The sequence below is a fragment of the Apostichopus japonicus genome, chromosome 9 (assembly GCF_037975245.1).
Source record: "Apostichopus japonicus isolate 1M-3 chromosome 9, ASM3797524v1, whole genome shotgun sequence".
NCBI lineage: Eukaryota > Metazoa > Echinodermata > Holothuroidea > Aspidochirotida > Stichopodidae > Apostichopus > Apostichopus japonicus.
In genome coordinates this window covers 17,130,543-17,144,851 of record NC_092569.1, presented here as the reverse complement: position 1 = coordinate 17,144,851, position 14,309 = coordinate 17,130,543, and the positions used below count along the sequence as shown (strand labels likewise).

The window sequence follows — 14,309 nt, the reverse complement described above, 5'->3', positions numbered from 1 at the left end:
ATTAAGTTCAAATTATTAGTTGAATTATGTAGTGAATATAAATACATACTGCCTGAATATTTTTGTATATGATACAGACCAAAGGAAGCTAGTCGTTAAACTAAAATCTTCATAAGTCAGCGAGTTTAGGGAACAGAGCCTGCTGCAACATCCACGAACTTTAGCATCCCTTGGTTCGGAATTTATGATTAACGTTCTTTACCGTCTGTCACAACATCTGTACTCCTAATCTACAATGCAGTTAGAACATTGTAATCATTTCAACATAATAGTTTTCCAACCCCTTCACAGCATGATATAGTTTGTAGAAAATATATGTTGTATAAATAATGGTTTGTGTAAACATGTATCTCTATTAGCTTAATTACATTCTACAAATCAAAGACAGGTTTGTATGGCTACTGACGTAATAATAAAATGTTCTTGCTAAGTTGCATTAGGCATCATCATATCGCATTCAGTTCTCTAAACTAAAAACAAAAAGTTCTCGATGGGGAGGGGAAATTCCCACAAATCGAACCGCTATTATAGACAAACATGTACTGCCAAAATTTAATTTACCTAGGGGTTAGCCACTGGCAACATGTTTCACATCAGCGTTACCCCCCCCCCCCCACCTCCAGCCTTACCCTTCAACACCTCACTGCATAACTTTGATGATGATAAATAATTGTTGTAAATTACAGAAGATCTTCCAATTTCGTATTTGAGCATCCCTATTTAAACAAAAGTATATCAAGTAGAGAGGCCATTGAACCATATAAATCACCTTAACGAAATGTAACATGAAGAGATGAAGAAATCTCGTTTAAGTTTTACAGACATAATCCGACATATGTCTTAACAAGTGTGCTGGTAATGATGATGGAATATAAAAACATCAGTTGGTACCTGGTTTACAGAAAGTGATATGACGTATTACATGCTTTTCAGGAGGTCCTTGAGACCGCAACCTAATGTAGTAATATTACTGAACCACAATAGTATAGTAAAGTGAGGTAACACTTTACTTATGGACTATTCTTACAGCAATTATTGGAAAGGCTTGATTCCTAGCAGAACTTTCTTTTATAGCAACAGTTTCTATTGAAGTACTTTTAAAATTAGCAGTAAGTAAAGGAAGTAAAGTACCTTGGACGTTAATGGTGTTAAGGTGGGAAATAAACAATACATTACCATGTAAGCCTCCTAAACATCACATCCGAACATTTCAAGTCCTATCCACAGACGATGACATGAATATATATATATATAGGGCCTATAGTTTATACGATTACCGTAACCACAGTGTCCATGTCTCGGAATATCAGTCTGAAATCTGCATGCATGTGACGGTTGAAGAATATACTTGTCAGTATGTAGCATCAAACTATAAAATAAGTGCATGAAAATACGGTGTTGTCCACAGGGGCGTAGGTAGGTTTTTGGTGTAGGGGCGGGCAAAATCAATTTGCTGTCCCTGTTTTCAGGCACATAGCGACGGGTCGCCGTCCCGAGGGACTGCAGATTAATTGATAATTCAAATTTCGAAAAGGTCTTAGATGCAAAATGGTGCTATCGTTTCCATTTTTTTAAACTACATTCGTGTAATAAATTTTGAGGTGATCGCTAATGATATTCTTTTTAATGCCACCCGCCGTCCCCCCCCCCCCTCCCATTATTGGCCCATCCCCAGGTTCGAGTACCTTTTGATTTGTTATGCTCCCTTTGATTTTTCACCGTCGCCAATCGCGTCCCCGAAAAACAAAATGAGGGGGGGGGGGGGCACTCTGCCCTCTGCCGCCCGCTGGCTACGCCACTGGTAGTCCATGGCTTCCTGAATTTGCTGAGAAAGGAGCCATTTTCCTAATGCTTGTTTGGATGTGTTACCTTCCAGTTTTCTACACAACAAAAAAGATGCAAATAACTAATGCGGCAGTACTTGGCATTTTAGCACGTTTCTTCATTTGATCAATTCCTTAACAAAGATATTTTAACAAGGGCTCTTATTACTAAAGTAGTAAATACGTGCCCAACAATGTCGTATTAATTGTGAGTTTGAATATAAGAACAACGCACTGTGAGCGTTACGTAGCTATTCCTACTGAATTGTTTCGAACTAAAAGGATCTAGAATTTATTACATGTTCTCTGCATTTACATGTTATAATATCTTAGATGAAATATTATTTTCCATTTTCGATACCGCTGTACTAGTGCTGTCATCGGCTTCGTGATGCACCATTTTGCTTGTGTTGTCACTAGCAAGAATGTCTTTCCATGAAAGAAGATTGCATGATTCTAAAGATGCAATAAAACCATAAATACAATCAGTTAAATAATTAAAGAAAATAAGATGAAACATGGTGTTCAAGTATGACTTCATATTAACAGAGGGCGCGAAGGAATTTTATCATTTATATTATATCTAATATGGCTGAACATTTTACTTAAAAAGTCGGCGTTTTACAACTATAATTGTCTTAAACCAGCTGTCGGCCTTAAATGTAATTTGCGGGATCCCATAGCAATTTTCTAAAAATCCGCGGGCCATAGCACTTATGAATGTAACTACTTCTGTTTACTTGTGATTGGCTCTGTGGAGCAATATGCTAATGAACGGTAATATTTGAATCGTACGATGATTTCCAACTTGTATGCATATACTATTGATTTCTTACAACATTGTTGTGCTAGTTATCGTCATCACCTGGCAAGACTGGACATATCTAGATTGGCATTCTATTAATCAGACAGTTCTTCATAAGTTCATTCTTATTTAGCCTAGGAGCCAGGTCGAAAGCTAGATCTTTACAAATGTATACACGTATACACAAATCATCTCTAACATTCATATTGTTGGAAATGTTCATATACGCAACAGATTCCTGTCATAAGAAAACAGTTTTTACATAAACTATAACATTCTCGTTATGCTTCAACAACGGACATTTAACACAACCCATTTATCCAGATACCATAAAGATTTTAGTCTAGACTTCAATATCTACTAACTTAAATTACCACTGTTATGGTTCGGAAGTGTTTACTTGTTTACGCTAGAAATTCTTTCCGCTTACTAACTTCCCCAAACGATAATCTGTTCAAGATAAGAAACATAATAGAAAATCACGATTGAAAGAGACAAATTTATGTGTGTCATAGATGCAACTTTATTTTGGAAATGATAGCTAGTTTCTAGGTTGCTAAGTTAAGATATCTTACAATGTAAATATGTAAGTATGGATACGTTAGCACATAAAGGTGTATATTTGTTTTGTCAATGATACGACAATTGCTAAGTTGTTAAGTAGCCAAACGATAGTACATATAATTATGCACGTATGCAAATTTTGGCATCTGGAATCGTTTTTAATTTTCTGTCTGCCGGTGGAGGCGTTGGTTGGGCCTCCTGATTCCTTCTGGGGATTGAAACCGCCAAAAGTGTATCGGTTCAAATTTTATTGGGGAGAGTGGGGGGCGGGGTGAAGGGTCACCAAATTTGGCTGACATCGGTTAGGGAGGGATCTAAGTAAACACATGTTTAATTTGGTAAATGGAAAATGATATCTTTTCCATCATTTATAATACATTTTGTGGTAGAACTCCAAATCTTCTCAATGTTTGAGAGAATATCGATTACTCTTCCACGCTTCGTCCTCTAAAAATGTGGAGTGCATTCTGCCCCTGCCCCCTCTCTCTGGTAAACCTGGTGTACGAGGTTCCTGGTATAATTTTGTGTGTGTCAATAGGCCAAATACTAAATAAGAGAGAAAAAAGGAAGGGAGAGGGGAGAGGACGTTGATTCCACGCAATGATATGGGTAATTTGATATCTTTAATAAAGGTTGCATACCAATTGCTTACCGTATATTTAACATTACGAACTTGATTTATGTTGATAATATAGTTTTAAGTTTTTAGAAAATTGAATTTCATCCCTGCATCCTTACATGTTTCAATCTTTTCAACTGTCCTAGAATCAAATGAATAAAGGCTTCACCATAATTCGTGGAGGCAGATTTATGTTACACTGAAAGTCGCCTAGTAAAGTGTCTTATCCAATAATTGAGAATAAACTTGTTATACTCAACCTGCTACCTTACATAGAAATTAACACATCTGCAAAACTGTTAATGGTAAATTCTTGCACAATGTGTAAATATTTCCGCAACGTGACGTAATATGTATCAGTCTTTCTTGACTGACTGGAAGTTTCCATTGTGGATGGGTGCCTTTGAATCCTTATATATTTAAAACTGACAGACGGTATCTAATAACGAAGAAGAACAATGTAAACTGGCTGCGAGACATAATCATTTTACATCTTTGTGAATACCTTCAGGTCATCCGTTGTTTTCAGGAAAATTGAGGATATTTCTAACCTCACGAGATACATTTCATTTGAGTTGTCATTCATACTATACCAAGACATTCATAAAATATGGAGCCTTCCGTGGCTGTTCGAGCAATATTTGCATTCTTGTGCACAATAACTATCGCCTTTACGTCCTCGGAAGAAACGGTGAGTTAAACAGTTTACAGTTTTTGTTCTTGTTTCTTATAAATCGTTGTGTTCATGAACCTTTTTTTGATTGTTAGATGTTACAATTTTAACAACAAGAGAGTCAGGTCGAAAATTCAATCAAAGGATAAACTTTTTTATGCTTCATTTTTGAAATAAATATGAAGAAAATCAAAAATACTTAATAACCTGTTCGACAATTTATAATATAACATTCTTAAAATGTATGGAAGTTTGAATATGGCGAATTATATAAAAGTAAATTTATTTTGTTAATACTAATATTTCTTCAATTTTTTCCTTCTTTCCAAAATAATAATCTATCTTCAGCAGCGTACAGGAAAGTGTGGTTTTGTTGTAAAATGTGCACTAAAAGCCACAAAAATGTATAAATTTGTCTTTTTAGTTAAACCCAAATTTTAAATTGCCTTAAGAAGCGTTTTCTTATATTTTCAATGAATAACGCACAATCCAGCTAATGTAAACCTAAGTGTTAATGTTTACCCATTTGTCGCTAGTTTATGTAATATAACACTAAAGTTCATACACGAGAATTGTTTGTTTTACTAAATTGTTTAGTAAATGACTGCCAATATTTTCAGAATAAAACAAAATATTCGTAGAATTTATTTTAAGACAGTTGAACATTTAAATCCATTAAGACTACCCTGATCACTTTTAAAAACATTAAACATAGATCTCACTTAATTTCATTGACTTTTATCAAGTCTTTATATTTTCCCACTGGATACGGATAATTGCCTCTTATCAAATCGATTTATCTATAGTAGTACGCAAAGTATTGTAAGACTAAGTAATATGGTTAACTTACACTTTACATTTGAATAATTCATTGATTTCATCTTTATCTTGAAATTTCTTAACTCAAGCGAAAAATATATAATAATATCAATAAGAAAAAATAATTGTAACCGGCTTTCTGTTTCATTAATCACTCCACTTCTTATCTTAATAAAGCCTTTACCCTATCGCGTTTCAACTGGTCTAATTTAAATATGTTAACAATTTATTTTATAATTGAGAAAATGTGGTAAGCCCTCTGTTCATATTTCAGAATAAAACAAAACATTCGTGAAAGTTATCTTAAGACAGTTGAACAGTTAAATTCATTTAACTACCCTAATCATTTTATAAACTTTGAACGTAGATCCCACTAAATTTAATCGACTATTATATATATCTCTATAATTCCCCATTAGGTACGGATAACTGCCCCTTAACAAAACGTTTTGACTACATTATTACACATAGTATTGTTCGCCTACAGTATAGGTTATCTTACTCGAAATAAAAAATCGTTCACTAAATGATTACATCTTTAAATTGAAATTTCTTTAACTTAAGCCAAAAATGTTATAATGATAACTGTAGTCCGCTCTCTGTTACATTTAATCACTCCACTTTTTGTCCAAGTAAAGCCTGCATGGACCCGTATACGTTTCCACTAGTCTAAGTTAATTACTTAAAAAATCTATCGTGTAATTGAGAAAGTATGGTAAACAATTTTAGATCATATTTTTTAATTTTTTTTCTCTTTGTCTTAAAGTTTTAAGAAAATAATTGTTGAGTTTTGAAAACAGAGTAAATTTTGGACAATATATTCAAATCATAATCAAAATACCAACAAAGTTATTAGCAATATTACAGGCGGAACTGTTGAATGACAACGTTTGTTTGTTATTGGACAAACAAAGACTTTCATATAGTAACTTAGAAAATATCTATGCTGAAAGCTTGGACAAATAAAATATTCTGACAATGTTTGAACTCATTAAAATTTGTCCTTTTTGTCCTTGTTTGTCAATCAACGTCATTTAACAAGATTGAGTATATTTTTTGTCGTGATTATCTTATTTTAATGTAGAGAGAACACAAGTTCTAGAAGCGTCTATAATGTTCTTATATATTTCCTATTTAGTTTTATTTGATTTCTTCTAAGTAGGCATTTGTCAATCTATGAAAGTCACGTAAACACTAATACTTGCATAGTAAACTTTAATGGTTACATATCACTTGCAATTATATAATCTAATTTACTTCTCTACACTGGTACTATACTATAAACCTAGTTCTCGACGCCTTCGAAAAATATCGGTTACAACATGCACTCTTATTTCGTTAACTGTTTATTTAATGTAACGCTAACTCGGGTTGAAACACATATAATAAGGTATCGGGTATTGTCAGGTACGTTCACACGTAATATTTATTAACCGCGCCAGCGTATTTACAATTGAAAGAAATATATATATATAAATATATTTTTGTTATCATTTACAGCTGCCAATATCTCTTTCAAGCCTAACCCATGCAAGTGTTGCATTTCATACCTTTCCGCATTCACATGGCAATCAATAGTGTACTTTTACGGTCTAAGAAAGGTCTTAATTAATAAATACAATATACGGTGTATGTAACTTTTAATTTCCTTTAATATATTCAATTCCAATTCAAAGTCTTTGTTGTGTTTGTTTCACACAACTCACGTCGTATACTTTATTCATTGAAACAATTGCTATGTTTTATCAGCTAGCAAACACTGGCAAGTACCTTATCAAATACCTTTTTCTTTTAACTTAAAATCACTTTGTTGGTTTTTCACAAAAATTACTTCTAAATTCTAATCGTCATTAATTTATCACCCCATGACAACGCTTCGAATGTACCATGGACGATCTCTGCGTAAACATTGTAAGAATTTGTGCTTGTTCATGCCAATTTGAGGATGCTTTATACAAAAAGCATTACTTCATTTCGTTTCATGCAAGCACATGAAACCATACGATATTGATAACATACCGGTATAAAATATTGCAAAGTTGTCCACATTGCTTTGTAAATACAATATTTAAAGATTATTTGGGACGTTCTATTTATTCACTCGAAAAGTTGCTACTTCTATAAGCAAATACAAGAAAATCTCATATCGACCTTAATGATATGCTGGAATGAAAATCATTTCATAAACTTAATTTTCACAAACATATATCTTTCACATTTTCTTTAATCTAAGAAAGCAAAATCCGAAATTAGTAACTTGTTTCTTCAATCTTCATTTATATCTCACCACATACACAACGCTTCGAAAAACTTATATTGTCACATAGTCATCTGCGTTCCTTGAATGGATATCCAATCTCCGTGTAAATAATACTACACAAATCAATATAGCATTTAAAATAAGTTTGTGTTTGAATGGATTTAAATTATTTATTGAGTTTGAGTTTAACTTCCAGACATGCTTACCCTCCCCCCCCCCTCCCAAATAAGGCATATGAATATATTTATTGTGCAACCATTTAGATTATTAACTATTTTGAAATAGTTGTTTTCCGAAAATTTATTGCATTTGTAATTTTTCTTTTAATAATTAGTTGGTAACTGAGATTGAGTAAAATCAATAGTTCTTTACAAGCACTTACTATCATTAAACATAACATATTTATGTTTTTGTTGATGATTCTTCTTCTCATCAATAGAGTATACATCGGAGAAGTTTACCTTCAACTACAGATGGCACTCAAAGTAAGATATATCAATTTTTTACCTCAACTATATATATCAAATATGATGTTAAGATGTTCATGTTACTTTTAGAGATATTTCACTTCTTAACCTCAATTACTTTGTATGTCTATCCATCTAGATATTAAAACATGTAAGTAACAAATATACATATGCTGCGTTGTTTCCAAGTAAAATTTGGGTGACTGTTTATTGACAGCATTTGATATGTTATTTTCGACAAATTGCTACAACAAAAATTACAACCGATAATACTGATAACGAGACAATACACTTACTTTTGACAAATGATTTAGAATATAGAAAACGTTAGACAACCCTGTACCCCACGAGGTGCTTTTCACACACATTGTAAGACATGGATACGCGGATAAGTGTTTCATTATTTCGTTGTGTCATTCCCACCAAGACATATCTTATCTTCACATAAACGAATGCAAGATAATCTAACACAAAACATGATATATGTTGGTGTTCATGTTACTTTTAACACAATTGTCTATTATTCAATCTTTCCTGCTGGGGTTTAAGTTGTCTCGTATGATCACAGATAATTGTCAATTTTCTTGACAGGGTTTTCTCTAACGGTCCAGTAACTGTTGACAGTGATACGTTTTGTTACAAGTTGAACATAATACATATTTAATTATTGCAAGTTCTCCCTCTCTTTATTACAGTGGCTCATTACTTCTTTTATCAACGGTCTGAATATCCAAAGGACTGCCAAGACGTCCAAAGTCAGTGTTCTACGTCCAAATCTAACGGAGTAAACATTATCAAGCCAGATGGATTTGAGGAACCATTTGAAGTGTTCTGCAACAACGACGTTGGCGGAGGAGGCTGGACGGTATGTGAACAAGGAAATGTGTCTTTTTTAAAATCATATTTAAAACGTGCTAAAACCGTTTAGTAAGTATGTAGGTAGTATGACTTGAAACATCTGGAAGCGTAATCAATAATTTAATGTTAATATCATAACGTTGTTATATACGTCATATATGTCATATATATATATATATGTATGTATGTATGTATATATATATATATATATATATATATATATATATATATATATATATATATATATATATTTATAGTAGATGGTAGATAGTAGATGGTCTGTGATGTCTTAAACGACATCTTTATTTTCCTATTGCAATATTATTGCTCATTAACCCTTGAAATGTGATAAATTTGCAATGCTTGCTTAGCTGTTAAGGTTAATATATATATATATATATATATATATATATATATATATATATATATATATATATATAAAATGTGTACATATTTTGTTTTAATTTATATGTAAACATATGTGTGTTTGTGTGTGTATGCGTGTGTGTATCATTGCTAATATTTACATCAGTGGGTAAAATAAATTGTCCGTTTCCCAATTTGTGTACAATTGAGAGAGTGTATTTAAGTTATGATGATATTTGCTATATTTTCTATTCATGTAACAGGTCATACAACGCCGAGACAGCTTTGCAGTAAATTTCAATAGGAGTTGGTCACAGTATAAAGATGGATTTGGTTTCCTCTCAACTGAGTTTTGGCTCGGCAATGAAAAGTTATCATATTTGACGAATCAAGGACACTACGAACTTCGTGTGGATATAAAGTTATCTAATGGTGCTTCTTTCTATACAACATACAGAGGTTTTCGTATCACCGATGAATGGGGGCAATATCAGGTTACACATATTGGCGAACTCGAGAGTAATGCAAGTAAGTGAAAAAACGAAACGTTATTAATAATACAACAAGAATTTATTCATAAATCAAATCTACAACTACATCGTTTTCAACATATATATATATATATATATATAAATATATATATATATATATATATATATATATATAAATATATATATATATATATATGTATATATATATATATATGAATATATATATATATATGTATATATGAATATATATATATATATATAAATCATCTCATATAATTTATATATGATATTATAATATATTCACATATTATATATATGTTCTTGTTAAAATCTCATATTTGGTTCTTGATCTTACCAACTAGCGGGTACACTGACACCATGTCCTACTAACATGATCTACGGAACCTGCAGTTGCAAGGCAACATGTGAAGTTCCCACTGGACAATCTGGCTGTGTTAGTGACTGTTTGGGTACTGAGGGTTGCACCTGTCCAGCTGGTTTCTTAATGCAAGGGAGTGACTGTATCAGTGCGAGTGAATGCGGGTGTTTCGTGGCAGAGGCTAACTTGGTTATACCAGTGAGTATATGTATGAATCATTTCACAATTATATGACTATGCAAACGAAACAGAAACGAAACTTAGGCTAAGAAAGAAAAATCCAATGTGTAATAAATACTATATCTTTATATTTTATCTATGTATTCTAGGATGGAGAAACAAACGTTAACGATGACTGCACACGAAAGTGTTCCTGTAACAATAACCGATTGATCTGTAAAGACTACAGATGTAGTACAAATTCTGTGTGTGATGTCAGGAATGAAATACGACAGTGTTATTGTAATGAGGGATATGAAGGTGACGGTGAAAATTGTCCATCCTCAGTGTCCTATAGAGACTGCCAGGATGTTTATGACGCTGGGAATACACAAGATGGCGTATATTCAATCATGCCAACTGGATGGCCAGGGTCTCCATTTAATGTTCACTGTAAAATGCACGGCGACGAAGGATGGACCGTGAGTCATTTCAACGCTGCTAATTTATGAATAGATGCTCTCGATAAAGTCGCACTACTTATATGCATTAAACAATTTAGTTACACTAGACCAACATCTGAAACATATCATAACTGAATGTACCAAGTATGACAATTTATGTGTAAAACTTCCCTTGAACATATGAATACGTTTCAGTTCTGTTCAATCGATTGTAATCCAGATCGTTAAAAAATGTAAAGGGCAATTCCCAAAATAAAATTGAATTGGATATTGATTTTCTTCTGTTGATATCAGTGTCTCTTTCAATCGTTTCCATGGTAGGTTTTTCAACGTCGCACTGATGACGGTATTAGTTTTGATCAAAACTGGGATGCATACAAAGACGGCTTCGGTAACAGCAGAAACTTCTGGCTTGGGAATGAGAAACTCTATTACCTGACCAATCAGGCCGATTACAAACTACGACTTGACATTACTACTTCAGATGGGACGAGTTTATATGCTGAGTTTACAGAATTTCAAATAGAGTCCGAGGACACCAACTACAAAATGAATAAACTGGGAAGCAGGACCAGTCCCAGTGGAGATGCGGGTTTGTTGTTAATATGTTTCATGTCTGCAATACATATTCATTCTCAGAATGATACATCAAACTTCAAACTTAAGTAGGAATGTTCTTTAAAAGTTGTCACAAATGGCATGTGAATGTTAAATCTAAACATATTTAGTTCCTGATATGCTGTACACATGATTTTCATTGTATAAAACATCCCTACCTTTCCCGGCTCCGGCATACGTCCTCACTCTGTTTAGGTAAATGGGATGAAATCTAGGTTCGAGTCCATTTTAGTAGTGTGAACGATAGAGACGGGTATTACTTTATTTAGCCCAAAGACCAATAATGGAACAAGCAATAATTGATACAAAAGTGTAAAACAACACGTGATGGATTATACATGATATTCCTCTATACTGGCAGCATACATTAATATAAAGGAATGTGGTATTTTGTCTTATGTCTATCTTTGTATGTCATCAATAAACTAAATAAAGACAAAAGTTCACATAAGTAACATTTGATAATCAACTTTTGATTCTTATCAAGATATTAATGTCATTAGGTTTTGTATACCCATTTCACAAGTACCTATTTAATAAGAGACATAACAAGTCAACATAAAGATTATTACTTTTGTTCTTACATTTAAAAACAAGCACACATACATTTAACAAAAGCACACATGTTCCTTGCCAAATATGTGACGTATAATACTATATCAGTAGATTAGTTCTCGGCCATGTTTGGAGACATATGACTTACCCGATAGCGATTGCTAATATTTTAGCTTCATTGCTCAAAACAACAGAAGTATGACTACCAAAGAAAACATCATGTGCACTCACGTGTAAAATGTAGCGTGAATATGCAAATTCTCATAGCTACGGAAAAAATAAACAACATTCTAATATAAGCCTGATTTCAACCTCTATTCAACTTCTATTAATTTTTTTTTTTTTGAAATTAGTACGTTTTCTGATTCATAGACAAGTGTGGAAAAGGACAGCATTGCTTACCTTAAATTTTGGTGTTCAAAACCTAACCACTGATGGATCTGTTCTTAATTTGCAGGTTATGATCTCTCTTACAACAAAGGTAAGCCGTTCAGCACATACGACCATGACAACGACGCATGCGATACCTTCAACTGCGCAGAGAAGCACAGAAGCGGATGGTGGCACTCGAATCATTGGTGCTCTCATTGCTGGAGTAGTTATAGCTATTGCTCATGTTTCTATTACAGCAGCAGTTGCGACTTTTGTTGTACATATGAAAACCCAAACGGTCTCTACAATGGAGACAACGGGGAAATGATCTTCTCTTATGACTATACTTACTGCAACGTCCAATTCGTTGAGATGAAAATTCGATAAACCTCTTGAGTTGATGAACAAGATGACGAACTAAAAATCGTTATAACTCAGAAGTTAAATAAATATGACCAAACGGAGCGTGATTGTAATATACTTTACGGATAACAACTTAAGAAAACTTTAAACCTTAAATTTGAAACATTCATTAAAGAGTTCCTTGTTCGAAAGTGAATGACAACTGGTGATTCTTTCATCACTGCAAATAATTACGAGACATCAACAATACTTAAATTACAATAAATAAAGTAATAATAAACACATCGTTCCGAGTTTTTATTTCAATTGTAAAACTTTGTATAAATAATATGGCGTGCAGACCTTACTATTGATATACGTTGTAGTCTAGTCGTGCAAAAGAACTTGTTCGTATATTTGATACAACAGACCCCCCCCCCCCCCCAGTACACAAACTCCTCGCATACATGATTAAAAGGAATAAAATGTTCTGTTAAAACCTCAAACATTACTCCACAGCGTCTTAAACCGAATTAGAGCGAAATTGTCTAAACTTACATGTTTGGTATTGTTGTGCTTTTTTATGTCAAAAATTATCAGAAATACAGTTTACCAAGTATACATATCTGTTATACCAGATCCACGTAGTATGATAGTACTTATCTTGAATTAAACTGACCCTACGTAAGCTTCCTTGCCAGCCTGAGACACAATATCAGAGAATATTGGTATGCGACACATCATGTGTCTTCTTTGCAATTAATGAGGAGACTGAAAGAGGGTCTATGCAGCAAATTTCTCCCCACCCTTTTCAAAATACAACAAAATAATTCTGTATATGTTACTATTTCAACATTGAGCCTTGGATTTTTCAGGCTCAACTTATAATAGAATGCCTCAGTATTGTTGAAATATATTTAAACTAAACTTTGAAAGAAGGTAATTCCAGTTTATCACCGGGTAGTTGAAATTTATATAGCACGTGTATTTTTATAATATCATGTGTTTTACATATTATGTGAAATGTACATCCGCGTGTAGTCCCTCGTCGTACACTATACTCACAAAACAATGACGTAATATATGAGATTTCAATTGAGAGAATATATCCTACGATAAGCTTCAAATGATCAAGACTGTTAACCTCATATCTCATAGTTTGCAAATATCGCAAGGAAACGGCCTGTCTTTTATCAAGTTGGTTGCTAATGAGGATTAATTTTGGCCAATTTCAAGTTTAACATGGTTTACATTAATGATATCAATAATGAAATAACGGAGTTCGTTCTGTTTATTGTAGCACATTGTGTACACGTTTATTCTTCAAGCTTAGTAATATTATTTGCTCGATTTTATGCGGAAACACAATTTTATTTTATTGAAATGTTAAGATGCCAATAACGAATCCCCCCCCCCCCAATCATAGTAATAGTAATAGTAACATACTATCTGAAATGCTCATTGTATAACGAGGGAGCGAATCAAGAACTCAATGAACATCTGTCTTAAATATTGGGAAAATCAGGCAGTACTAGAAATATAGCGTACATACCTGTTTTGTAATTACAAATAGCGGCTCTTTTTAAAGACGATGTGTTAGCCAGTAGATTATATCTGCTTATTGAACGTTCGTTATACTTGGTATTATATTGGTACAAATTGGTACAAATACTTT

The 14,309-nt window shown here is 33.1% G+C and overlaps 1 protein-coding gene across 1 annotated transcript; it reads left to right on the top strand.

Moving 5' to 3' along the window:
- Window positions 1-4,362: 4,362 nt before the first annotated feature.
- On the top strand, window positions 4,363-12,914 carry LOC139973655 (uncharacterized). Its single transcript, XM_071980476.1, has 8 exons — window positions 4,363-4,502; window positions 8,003-8,048; window positions 8,726-8,895; window positions 9,518-9,782; window positions 10,108-10,322; window positions 10,454-10,765; window positions 11,069-11,339; window positions 12,378-12,914. Exons 1-8 carry the CDS (start codon window positions 4,422-4,424, stop codon window positions 12,677-12,679), a joined length of 1,662 nt encoding a protein of 553 aa, XP_071836577.1. The 5' UTR covers window positions 4,363-4,421; the 3' UTR covers window positions 12,680-12,914.
- Window positions 12,915-14,309: the final 1,395 nt, after the last annotated feature.

Bases quoted from the DNA above. Each gene is read 5' to 3' on its own strand.
- LOC139973655 (XM_071980476.1), top strand. From the start codon at position 4,422: ATGGAGCCTTCCGTGGCTGTTCGAGCAATATTTGCATTCTTGTGCACA. The intron at 4,503-8,002 runs GTGAGTTAAACA...TCTCATCAATAG, and splicing joins TTACGTCCTCGGAAGAAACG to AGTATACATCGGAGAAGTTT. The intron at 10,323-10,453 runs GTGAGTATATGT...TATGTATTCTAG, and splicing joins AGGCTAACTTGGTTATACCA to GATGGAGAAACAAACGTTAA.